We start from the raw sequence: 13,622 nt of genomic DNA on the forward strand, positions 1-13,622 counted from the left end.
ACTGTATTAACTCAGAAGTTAATACCATCATCTGTTCTAATACTGGAATGCTTTATTAGGGCTTTGCAAGTTAAGTTAGCATATTAATGATGAGGCTATTAATGTGTGTGCTGATTTTTTGGTTTCTTATTATTTTCTACTTTATTTACTTTTTATAAAAGATGGGACATTACTTGTTTATTTGTGGAGGACTAGCTCAGTGTACGAACATCAGCTGACAGAATTCTAATATCTACTAAACAATAAACTATGGTATAGTGTACATCTGCAGCAATAAAGTGTGTGTAGCTGTGTGTGTGTGTTACCGGTCTCAGTTCCTGGAGTGCGCGTTGTGTTGAACATCCTCTCACACTGAGCGGCACACAGAGGGATGACAGTACCTGGAACACGACTCTGACACACAGAGACACATACATTTATTATTAATATTTACTGTATAATCCTTTTTCTCATTTAAATCCTGGTTTCAGGGGAGAAAGTTATACATGTACATAATTTTGTTGTACAGTGTAAATGTGCAGTGACAATGAAGATATGGTCTATTTTATGTGCATATACAAGCATTTAGTTTTTTAGTTCACTAATGGTATATAAAATGCCTCAAGGATTATTTTGACTCTGCAACCTACCATCATATGTTTTTTATCAGTTTTTAGTAATTACCCAATCTTGTTATTTTTCATGGAATCTTCAGGAACATACATTTTTTGGCATTTAAGCCAGTAAAGCATGTTGCAAAGAAACTAAAGTAAGAGGTATACAGTAAATTATATGCAGATTCATGCCACTAGCATGGCTAAAATCAGCGCTGCTGAATTTGGATCAGTGATGGTGACAGTTCAGAAATTAATGGCGAGATTGTTCTCTGCAATTTCTGTTAATTAATTCATGTTTTCTAAAAAACTTCCTTCTCTCTGCTGTCTAAATACTCAGGGTATAAAAATTATTTGCAAAAATGTGTTTGTTGCCACAGTAATTCACCAACATGCTGGATGAGGAATAAACTGAATGAATGTACAGCATAATACAACCATAACTCTTATCTTTTTGTCTGTAGTTTTAGTGACTAAATGTATATTTATAGAATAGTACATCTACCATTATTCAGCAATGGGAAATCTGTGAAACAATCAAGATCTTGTATATGTAAGAATATTATGTGTGTGTGTATGAATGTTCTGTGGACAAATTTTAGTTTGAAACAACTGTTGTGAGGACATTTGGTCCCATCATTTATCAGGGCAAGGGGTAGGGAAAGATGTCAAAAAGTGTCCTCACAATTGATGTAAGTCAAGTATGTGTGTGTGTGTTTGTGAGAGAGAGAGGGAGAGAGTGTGGGATCACAGGCTTTAAATGCTTCCTTTAACTCTTTAACCCACTGCCTCAACAGATCAGGTCACTTCCAGATTAAACTGAGCACTCATTGTTCAAAATCACTTGCACATTTCAGGAAATTCCTGAAAGCATGTTTCCCTGCTGATAAATATCATGGCAGCACTGTCTTGCTCCAGACCCCTTGCAAACATGATATCCTTCATAACATTCAACCCATCAATCCAACAACACTTGGATGCACATGCAGTCTTACTGGTTTGAGTTCCTCCCGGTTCACTTTGCGGCGGTAGAGGAGCAGGGCAGTAATAGTGTTGCCTGCTCTGGCAGCCTGCACCGGGGTTGGAGTCACATACAGAAAGTCCTAGACAGGCGCACACACAGGACATTAGAATATAAACAAAATAAGCAACTCAAGATTTATGCTATTGAAGACATGAGAACAAAGAGAAGACAAGCAAACTGTTTAATAATTCTGTTTTCTAATTATAAACTAGAATAGACAATAAGAGAGGGCAGAAGGTCAAGAGAGGATCTTAAGGACCACTTAAGGAAGGAAAGACGAGAGCAGAGCTAATGAGGAGAGACACTTCCATCCATTCTAGCTAAACTTTATCTCCAAAGTTTTCTGCTAAAAAATGATATGAATCATTTCAAAGATTTAGCAGTCGTATTCTATGTTGATTGTGTTTATGTGTCAAACATGTGTATGTGTACAACAGCTGGTTACCATGCCATAGTAGTTACTGTTGACCATGATAGGACTTCGGCTTCTCAAGTAGATGTATTCCTCCCACCAGTCGCTCACCTGTAACCAAAACAGGACATTATCTCATTATTATTATTACACATTAATTCTGCTGTTCATTCAAAACAAATAACTTTTTTGTTTGTTTTAACCACAAAGAGCTACTAGATACTGTGTGTTTACAACGGAAAATATCAAAGCTTTCCAGAACTGTTTGTTGAATATGAGTCACCGATAAAGCAGCAGCAGGGCCTCAGAGGCTGTGAGCCCTTATAAGAAGTCTGTGATCAGTACAAACAATTCACACCAATATCATAAAATGCAGGATGATTTAAGTTTTTGGTTATAGTTACAACATAAACAAAAAAAGGAAGGAAGCAAATAACTGGAGAAACGCAAAATATTTAAATATGCTCAATTTGTGCACAAGTGCAGGCACTAAAGCTTGAGGAGGAATGCCACATTTGCACAATGATGCAATCCAGAGCAGATGCCAGTCCAAACCGTCTGTCCCTAAATACCTGCAGTTATGCTAATACTAAACATATTAAACTGGGAAACTTCCTTCAGTAGCTCTGTTATTACTGTAACATTGGGTACATGTATATTAATAATTGGTAGTTGGCAGTCTGGATATTTTGGTTTGGACAAAGGGCTCCGCGTCTTACAACTTCGCAGACTTGTTATGATTCTCATTCTGCTGGTGGCTAGAGACTGACATGAGTGAAATGGCTTAACAACGGTGTACGAGGGTATCTGTATGTCAGAGTGTGCACATTGGTGTGTACACGTATGAATAAGTACACTTACATAGTTTGTGGCCCACAGAGCTTTGAGTTTCAAGTAGCGCTGGAGACGGTTTCCCAAGTTAGACTCAAACTGATTGGCCAGTTCAGTCATCCGTTTAAACTTTGGATCAGTCAACAGAGGGCGCACTGACTCCAGGTACTGAGACAGAGAGTCAGACAAAACTTGGTTCTGTGGTCTAGGGTGATGGGTTATTTCATTATCTCATTTAGATGAATATATGAACAGTATAGATATTGATTCACACATAGAGAAGATAAGCTGAGCAAAGCTGCAAATTGGATACAAAATGAATATATGTCTAGGTATTTTACAGGTGCGGTCATGCATGTATACTCACCCTGCTCAGTGTGTCTTTGATGGCAGGCACAGGCAGGTGAGGAAGAGAGGTCTGATAGCTGTACAGCAGAGGCTTCCTGCTTGATAATAACCTTAACAGAGTCTATGAGAAACAATGAGAGAAAGAGATTTGTGACAGTATAAAACTCAACAATTAACATATTTTATTGGTTTACAATGACATGAACCTTAGGCTACAGGAATTATAGTAAATGGTACGCCATCAGGGGCAGTTTGGGGTTCAGTATCTTGCCCAATGACACTTTGGCATGCTGACTGGAGGAGCCGGGGATTGAACCGTTTCTGATTAGTGGACAAACTGTTCCACCTCCTGAGCCACAGCCACTGCCTTTTGTAAAGTTTCCTGTGTTTGTTGTGATATTTAATGTGTTCACTATCAGTGAACAAAATTACATGAAAGTAGCAATTTTGTGCTCAATCTCTGAAGAGCGCTGATGGGAGGGAGCTGTGATATCAAGTAGAAGTATGTCTTACCACCCAGACTTTAGTCGTGTTGGAAATTCGGCCGTGCTGCTCGAATATCCATTGGTGGTAGGAGAGCAACAGCTTGAGGCAGAACCTGAGAGCGAGTATGAGGGAGAACCACAGCAGTGTACTGAAGACCAGCGCTGACAACATGGTCTGACCCTGGGCACTGAGGGAAACGTGGAGACTGGACAGAGGTAAGGGGAAAACAGTATTAGAGGACTACCACAGTGTGTTACAAACCATTTATTAAATGTTTATATAATGCTTGTACATGCTAAATGAGTAGACCTTAACTTAAGCAATGCCAACCAAGGAATATCAGCTTTAAAATGGACTGTAATCTGTCCAAACTTATGCATCATTACAACCAGCAGAGGGCAGATAATGGACACTGTACACAGTGATGAGACCAAGACCACTTAACTGCAAATGCAGTGAGTAATCTGGAAATGATCACAAATTCATGTGAATTATCTTAAATAATGGATCTATTTAGCAAGAAATTAGTGTCTATATCAACTCCACATTTCTCATGTCACATCTCATGGTGAGGAAACTCAAGTAAACCTTACAAAAGTGCAATAGCAACATCTGCTGGGTCAATGAGGACATGAATTTATGATTTTTTTTTTTTTTTTTAAGAATCATAGAAAGCATAAAAAAGAAACCTGAATGTAAAAAACAGGGTTTGATAATATGTGGTATGAACAATATTAACAGCAAGACAAAATTAAACAAATAAAATAAACTGATAGTAAAGAAGCATTGAAATGAACAAAAACATGGCAATGAGGAGGCAAGGTTTTTCACTGAAACATATAACAAATAAATAACATAATAACAGAATTTCTAGACGCTAATACTGATATACAACATAATAACTGAGAATTATATAGAATGCAATTTCCTATATCACTGCCATAGCAAACACTTGTTTCTGAATGGCTGTGAGGTGTCTGTTAGCACTACAATCTAGAAAATACAAGAAAATGTAACATGTAGAATATTAGAAAATAATTTAGAATATATATAGGCAATAATATAATACATATAATATTAGGAAATAAAACATATTGGTATATCAAACTGTACAAAAATACAGCAGCCGCTTGACTCAGTAGTGAAACGGACATGGCCATGACAGGTTACAATTAACAGTCTCTTAATCCTGTGGTAAAGTGGCCATGGCATAAAAGCTGTAATGCACTCTGAGCTGTCTGAGCATGTTTAGTTGAGTTCTTGTTGTTTGACTACCCTTTATTTGGAGCTGTCATTTTCAGCAAGCAGCAAATTCAGAAAGGCCACCATCAGTCTCCATTACCCCCCTCTGCCTTTTTTTTCTACATCACACACATGTATGTAAAATGTATTGTAAGTGACATGATTCAGCATGATACTGTATATAATTACAAGAAAAACAAATTTATAATCACTCGTTTCTCATATTATCAGGGTGAAATGTGCCAGGTGTGTGTATGAGGTATTCAGTGAGTCAACAGTGTTTCAAATATTTAAAGTAACAGTCAGTGAATAGACTGGGATGGAAGTAGGGGAAAGGTAAAATGCAGACACCACACCTACTTTGCTACATAGTGACTCATCAGTTTTATATGATATTAATGCCTGTTTGTTTGCATTAATACTGGATTTTTGAGGCTGATTCTGATATCGACACCGATATCGACAACAAAAGTTTCTGAAAATGCGATAACAATATTATGGGCTAATGGACATGTATATCCCTCAGATTTTTTGTGAACCAGCTGGGCATTTTAAAGCATAATAATCAACTTGTCATTGCTCTCTGGTAGACATTTCTTGTCTCTTATTGGCTGACATGTACACAAATAGTGAGATGCAGTGAGCTAATATCAGCTAATATCCATCTGGTGATTTTATTGGTATAGCTCTATTTTCAGGTATTACACAATTTTAGCTCATAATGAATAGAACTTAAAGTCAGTATTTCTACCTACAAACAAAAAACTATCAATTATCCTCTAAACAAACTGGGCTTAAAATGTTACCACATGGCAATGCCCAGATACTGCTGTAGACATTAAAATTTTTGTATCCAGCTGATTGTGAGCTGAATGAGGTGTGAGCAATTTGTGCCAGAGCACAACGACATTAAATTCATAGATCATCAATTTTATATGCAAAAAAGTGTGTCTGTGTGTCTGTGTACCTGAGTGGCAGGTGTTGCTGTATCTTAGCGATGAGCCCCATGCTGGGATCTGAGCGCATGTACATGGTGGCCAGGATTGCTATGACGACAAAGAGCCAGGAGGAAGGGCTGGCAGGGTATACTCCTTTAATAACCCTGTTCTGTTACCACGGAAGAAGAAACAAAAAGCATTGTTTTTAGTGAAACATTTTCACCTCTTTTACACTGAGGCAAAACTGCAGAAAACAAAGAGAAACAACTAGATTCCTGTTAAGTGTGAACAGCTGAAAAACTGATGCTTCTTTTACACTTCTTGTTCAAGACATTACTTCAAAAAAAAGAAAAAAAAATACATTTTTGTGGGTTTGCAAAATGCTTGGCCTCACACAGACTTTCCCTTGCATGGACTCATCAGCAGGACTGGCATGACTAGTAAAGAGATTTGAGAGGCTTGTTTGAGTACCACTACAACAACACACAACTGCACAAGCACGTTAACAGCTGTGTTGCCTCAGCAGGAGGAAAATATGCATGTCAGTACATGTTAGGAAAGGCTCATCATTCCTAACTATACAGATGGGAATTTACAGCCTGTAATTAGTCCATCTGCATTCAGCTTCCTCATACCTCACACATACACTACATCCCTACACACCTCCTCCAAGTTATCTCACACACACACAGGTTTAGGCAAGTGGTACATGCCAATATAGTGCCAATACTAAATGATAACAGCATAAATGTAAAATATGAGGAGAAGCACTGCACATGTGCACACACACACACACACACACACACACACACACACACACACACACACACACACACACACATTGCGTACTGGACAGGCAGGGATTTCCTATCATGCTCACCCTTATGCGGCTGACTCGTTTCTTCCATGATCGTACTCCAGACAGGTAGATCTGGTTCAGGGCCTGATAGGAAAGCTGCAGATCAATGCCCTCTGGAGTTATGGTGAACTGGAATGCCACTGCCTGGTGGGCTTCTGCCATCGCTATGGAAACAGGAATGGACCAAAGTTGAATTCATTAGATAATTATATAAATATAATTTATGATTCATTTTAAACAAGATTTAATTACCTGCTGTGAATAACAGGTTTTAAATTAGTTTCATAACTGTCAACAACAGCTAGTTTTGTAAGCCAGCAACTGCAAGCGGTTCAGTGTGTTTGCCATCTCTCTTGTATGAATGTTATGTGTGACAGCACTTGAGTAATTTAGTGTGTCAGTGGAATGCTGTTGTCTCACCAAATCCTGCTGCAGCACCAAGAATACTGAGTAAAAACGGCTCCTAGCATGCTGTGTTTAGTTAGTAAACCACTTGAAGCAAATGTTGAAAACAAGCTCATGATTGTTGTAATTTAGACTGGTGTAGATAGAAATCATGTCTAGCATGTATCTGGGAAAAATTTGGTGCAATGTGCACCACAAAATTGTATTAGTATTAGCCATGCTGCCTATTAGAAAATGTCAACTAATTTTTCAAGAATGGCCTATGTCCTACACTGTGTCAATATGTCCTTACATTGCTGAGTGACAAATGGTTTATCAGGGTTGCCATGTCATATTCCTGCAATTCCTGTGAAAGTAATTCTGATACTTGAATTAAATATATTCTTAAATTAAGGAAGTAATGCATGGTGCAGAGGTAATGGTCCAGCTGATGGAAAGTCATTCTTCTTTGCAGCGTTGATTTAATCCATGAATAGAGAGATGTGCTTCAGCTCAGGAAACATAGTGCTGCCTGCAGTTAATATACAATAGAATATCCTAGTGCCATGCCTGAGCAACCAAGAGCCTTTGTTTGACATTATGAATTATTTAATAAGTATGATATACAAGCTCTGGCATCATACTTGCAGCGAATGCAGCAAGGAAAATGCAAGTCACTGATTTGTAAGTAGGTAAGTGTGGCCAGAGGATTTGATTAATCTCTTCTTTAAAACTATGTAAATGTACATCCATTTTATCGGCATAACTTCTGGTTCATACAAGTTATACCATCAACAGGTCAGCAGCTGTGAGTTCTGTTTCTGCCAACCAAAAACCAACAATCCAGTTTATATCTTGTTTTCGTAAGCAAAATATTTTGCTTCCTAAGTTAAAAATATAACACATTTCAAAAGCCACTGAAGCCATTGCTAACATCCCAGTTGTAAACTGTCAACATATTGATTACCTTTCTCCCAAGTTATTATTTTCATAATTTACATGATATTCTAAGTTCTCCACAGCAGTGCTAAAAGAGTGTGGAAGGGACAGGTGTTAATAAAAATGGACGATGGCTGCATTCCATTTAGTTGCTTCAGTTTCAGGGTTCAAGTTTGTGTGTGCTGACTCACCGTCACTGCTTACTGGAACACTTGAACAGAACAGAGCCATTGTCAGTGTTAATTAGTAAGACCTCACACCATCTTTCTAATGGCAAAAACTAAAAACTGTACAGACGGACTCAGGACCTCAACCAACATTACAAGATAATTTGGGGGTGGTTGCAACATTTTTTATTTGCCAAATAAAAAATAATAATAAATCATCCTGTAGCCTCCTACCTGACCAAGTGAGCAAGATACAAAGGGAGATGGGACATGATGTGAATAGTAACCATTGCTACCGCTCACCCTTAGGCAAAGTACATTAACAGGAAAGTATGCAAGTTAAAAGCAGGATGCAGTTAAAACAGCATTCGTGTCTCCAGTGAAATTTCAGATATGTGTAAGGGTTTCTGCAGGTTAACCAAGTTAAATCAAACACTTTTTAGCACCTTTTCACTACCTCATAGAATGCAATTTAATAGCCTATTCACAGTCATACTGGCCAAAGTATCAAAGCATGATAGAAAAATCAGTCGGGATGATATGGTCTTTAATTATTTATTATTATATCTCTAACACAGGCGTATCCATAGTACCATCTCCTGACAGCCCACAGCCACATACAAAAACACTTATGACTAACTTTACTGCCTATGGTTGGAAAAAGAAAATATTTAATTTACTGTCTGAGGCCTCTTTTGGAGGAAACTGAACTAAATGCTTTTTAAGACTTGTGTGTATCACTTTTATCCTCTGACTTAATCTTAGAGTGCTTTTAATACTTGGCCTTCCTGGGGTGTTTTTTTTCCAGAACCAGCCTTCCATACTCAGATGACAAAGCTCCTGGCAAGTGTACTTCCAAATCCCAGTTTGAAAACATCACTTAACAAGTTTACAGTTGATATCACATGTACAACATCCATGTTATTTTCAGCAGTATATGGTTTTGCATCTTTTAAGTCTAGACTGGAACATTAAGAATTCAGCAGAATTTCCACAGCAGACTGGCAGAAGTTGGGGCTACACCAACCTGAGCCAATAGAGATCTGACACAAAGTGGCTGCTGGCTTGGCTTATTTGAATTCCTTTACTTCTGCATTGTTAAAAGGCACGGTAATGCACAGCTGTTACCAATGAACTAGGCCTCTGGTACATAGTGGATGATTACATGACAAGTATACAGTAACAATCACACAACCTATGGAAAGTAGGTCAACATATAAATGGGGTCTTTTGCCAGTGTCTGTGTATGTGTGTCTATGTGTGCAGACCTCTGTCATCACTTATCCTCTACCAGCTGGTGCATATTTCTCACTTCAAACTTCACTGTTTGTGTGTGAGTGCATGAATGAAATGCAGAGAATGAAGGTTAGAGGAAAAGTGTGGGCATATTAAGTACACCTTACCTTTATCTTAACCCTTGCCTTTATTCTTAACTCAAACCTAATTCTAACCAGGACTAGTATGTCGTCACGAAGCAGTGACTGGCTGAAACAACTTTACTTCACTGTTGGCTAAGAAATGTTTTACTGAACCCAGTGCTCTCACTTGGGTAGGAAAGGATTAGCCTGTTTATGGTAAATACTGCTGACAATGTTCTGATTCTAAATACAAGGGTTTGAAAAATCTTGTCCAGTTGCAACATATCCATATTCTATTAGTTTTTTGTCTGCTTCTCAATACCCTGCTCTCTGCTGCTCCTCTCAGTATCATGACATATCTCATTCAAATCTAGTTCCAGTTTCTGCCTCTCACCATTACATTCTACTAAAAATAGATATCTGGAGATATGTTAAAACCCAGAAGGCAGTTTAACAACACTTACCGCTGTCTTCACTTACCAGGGTGAAAAAATATTCAGTGTGTTGCAAAATAAAAAACTTTCTAACTTGTCTCTCAAGCTGTAACATAAATTAATGCAACAATAATTTAAAGGTAAGGTACTGCGAACAACGTAAAGTTGTGTAGTATACTTTAGTAAAGCTACAAATTGGTGTTTGATTCTAAATTAAGACGGAGTTGGTAAACAGGTTTAACCTGCCAAAGCAGAAAGGCAGCTCATTCAGCCACAGCGCGTGGACACAAGGACGGCGGGAAGACTCGCGCGTGCACGGGATTCACACACAGGCTACTACGCTCATACTAACTGAAGCTTGGTGTAATGTAAATTAAATTGTCCGCATGCTATTGTTAATAAATACACTGTGGACGCGATTTATTCGTGAGCTTAACACCCGACACTATGGCTCTCAGTGGAGTTTTTGTTTGGCTGTTTGTTTTCTCTTCCTGATGAACGATGGCAAAACAAAACAAACACTCATATTTCTTTCTCAATGTATGCTGTGCCATAGTTAGCTTATCTGGCATGCTCCTCGTGATGAATGCCGTTTATGTTCGAGAAATGTTTGATTGTACAGGCTGCTATGAAACAAGCTAACGTTACACAGAGTTTTCCTGTAAATATGTACAGGCTACACGGTTTTTCCGTAGAGAAGACGCTGTTGGGCGCTTCAGCTCGGGTTGCTGTAAGTAACAATTACATTCAACATCAAACGTCGACACCACTCGGACTGTGGTGTCTATGTGACTGTGCCCAAACCAGTTTCCTCAAAGAAAATAGTTACAGTGCGTCACAACTATGTTGATCTCCATCACTACCTCGTCCCTGTGAGGGTGGACAGAAACACCTCCGGCTACCAAAACAACAAAACCAAACCAGATACTCCAACGCACACATGTACTTCAGTGAAAGTCCAGTGTACTTCTGTGTACACACTCTGTTTAGCCTATTGTAATATCACTCCAATTCAACACAGTGGTCCATTCATGCTCAGCACCATCTCCCACCCCGCGCGATACACAGGACTCGAGTAAAATGAAGGAGGAAATCCATTTAATTGAGAAAACCTGGAGCGGCAGTTCTAATAGAGTTAATTTTCTTACCTAATGTGTCTTTCGAGAAGTATTCGCGATGAGGAGGCAGATAGAGAACCGTCTGTTTGAACCCCTCCCTTCCTCACCGGCCTGCAACAGCTAGCTCTCGGTGAAAGCGAGTCCTTCCTCTACCCACCAGCAGGACAATCACTGCCTATATCAGCGAGCAAAGATGGTTTGAGTATGAGAGGATGAGGCACTCACACAATCAGCTGAAAAGCCAGGGGGCAGAACGATGGGTGTGTAAATGTAGGCGTTTACTTTAACTTATATGCTGTAGCTGTGGATACTAGGCAATAAGATATGATAATAAGATATTGTTAGATTAGATATGCTAACTTTTTTGTCCAGTAAAGTAATTAAGCAAGTAAGGTGGTGGCAGTAAGTCATCTCCCCGCTGTATGTGTTTATTAGCTGTATCGCAGCTGTATCGCGATTTAAATGATAGAAAATATACAGTTAGTTTCATTGAGCTGTGTTTTAGTAGCTGCCTCTCTCTCTACAGAAACATCTTACAGACAGTGTATTCGTTTCAGAGTCAGAGTGAGAGCTCACTGCTTTCATTCCCTCAGCGCAGAAAGCACAGAGAAAATGACGTCACTCTCTCTGCTGGCCTCACCGCCTGATCCAAATATTTCTCAAATTAGTAAAACAGAAATAAAAAGTTGAATTAAAAGTAAACACACGGAAGCAAAAGCTGGATCACTAATTATCCTTTGCACTTGGAAATTGCCACTATGATGTAGGCCTGACGCACAGCACTTTATCTCCTTATAATTACCCCTTCCCACCTAATTTTCCCAAGAAACACTAAAGTTGTATCATACAGTGTAAGATCCATGCAATTGTTTATCTATAAGTACAGAATATAATACAGAATATTGAATTCAATAGTTTAAATGATTGAATATGAGAAAAGTAATAATGCAAATAATGTGAAAGTTTTAAAAGCTTCTTTCCCAGGAGATTGTGGTGCACTGGGGGTCGTTAGATATATATTTCACTGTACACTGCAACGAATTGTCATTTTAAGAAAAACAAGTTTTTTGTCGAGATTAATATGAGAAGATATAGTGCCAATTTCATGTCTCTGGCACTTAGCCTAGCTTAGAATAAAGACTGGAAATGCCAAGCAGCTGTCCCAGATCATAAGCAACTCTAAAGTTCATTAATTAACATGTTATACAATACATTGTTTCTCTAATACATCTCTTGGCACAGAGACTTCCTGGAGTTTTTGTCAGCTGGCAGGGACCCCAAAACCCCCTGAAAAACCACAACATGTAATTTTTACAATTTGGTTGTTGTACAGATTAACCTAACAAGATATAACATGTCATTCAGTAAACGTTAGAAGTGCTTATAGGTGAAATTTGCATCCTTTGGACAAAGCTAGCTGTTTCAGTGTCCGTGCTAACGCTGAGTTAACGGGCTGCTTGTGGCAACTTCATTTTTCTTATAGTGGTGAGTGAGTGGTATTGATCTTCTCATCTAGCACTAAAAAAGTTGTTGAACCACCTGCTGCCACATCACTTACTCAAAAGCTATGCTGTTGCTTGCTGCCTCTGCTGCTTTCAGCATTTCAAAAGCCCCACCTGAAACCCAGCATCCATCTGTAGACTCTTGAGTTTTGCTCAGGGGGGGGAAGTTAGTATCGCCATCCCACACTCCCTACTGAGTTGAGCTCATTGTTTGCTTGTGGGCAGCGACAAGGTCATTACAAATTCTACATTTAGATAATAATCTGTTCCACACTGATTGGCTCACTGACCTATAATAGTGATTTTGCTATCATTCCAAGCAAAGGTCATTACTGAACATGAACACATTTATGAATGTACTGTGAAACTGAACACAAACACCTGTTTATATTTCCATTGTTGTTTATTGGTCAGTATTTCTCACAGGCAATAATAATCATTGTCATAATAGTGCACTTTTCCTTTTTTGTAATTATACTACAGACATTTCTTTGTCGTTGTTGTCATCATTAATTGTGTTAGCTGTTTTCTCGACCCACCCACCCCCACACACCTCCTCCTCCTCCCTCAAGTTTTTTTCTGACATCATGAATTACTCCAGAGTGAAAAAAAAAAACTTTCTTTACTGTGTGGAGTGGAGGGCCAAAAGATGAGGCGGCGGTCATGAATGGGCTGCGACAGGGCACGGGTGGAGGAGAATATGGGCGGGAGACAGAGATTATAGTTGTACAATTCTATCTGCAGAGGAAGATTGAGCAATAATGATGAGAAGAAGAGTGGTACGGTGACTACAATGTTGATAAAAGATAGTGAATGCTACATAGATATGAATGGCATACAATGGAGACAGAGACAGGCATACAGTGTATACAAATGTATACAGCGTCTGCGTTGAAGTATACAGTGTATAAAATGTATACAAGGGGAGGGAAGTGTTGATTATATAAGGGGGTAAGATATGTGCAGTTGGGACAAGGAGGGGCGTGG

The 13,622-nt window shown here is 38.8% G+C and overlaps 1 protein-coding gene across 1 annotated transcript in view; it reads right to left on the bottom strand.

Moving 5' to 3' along the window:
- The window catches only part of cpt1a2b (carnitine palmitoyltransferase 1A2b), a 34,681-nt gene extending 23,353 nt beyond the window's left edge, over positions 1–11,328 (bottom strand). Inside the window, exons 1-9 of the mRNA XM_018698511.2 lie at positions 11,164–11,328; positions 6,755–6,897; positions 5,904–6,043; positions 3,722–3,899; positions 3,228–3,329; positions 2,891–3,028; positions 2,063–2,140; positions 1,589–1,696; positions 306–393 (exon numbers count right to left, since the gene is read on the bottom strand). Coding sequence (XP_018554027.1) covers positions 306–393; positions 1,589–1,696; positions 2,063–2,140; positions 2,891–3,028; positions 3,228–3,329; positions 3,722–3,899; positions 5,904–6,043; positions 6,755–6,895 — 973 coding nt within the window. The 5' untranslated portion in view covers positions 6,896–6,897; positions 11,164–11,328. The remainder of the gene's footprint in view (positions 1–305; positions 394–1,588; positions 1,697–2,062; positions 2,141–2,890; positions 3,029–3,227; positions 3,330–3,721; positions 3,900–5,903; positions 6,044–6,754; positions 6,898–11,163) is intronic.
- Positions 11,329–13,622: the final 2,294 nt, after the last annotated feature.

This window comes from Lates calcarifer, linkage group LG11 (assembly GCF_001640805.2).
Source record: "Lates calcarifer isolate ASB-BC8 linkage group LG11, TLL_Latcal_v3, whole genome shotgun sequence".
Taxonomy (NCBI): Eukaryota; Metazoa; Chordata; class Actinopteri; family Centropomidae; genus Lates; species Lates calcarifer.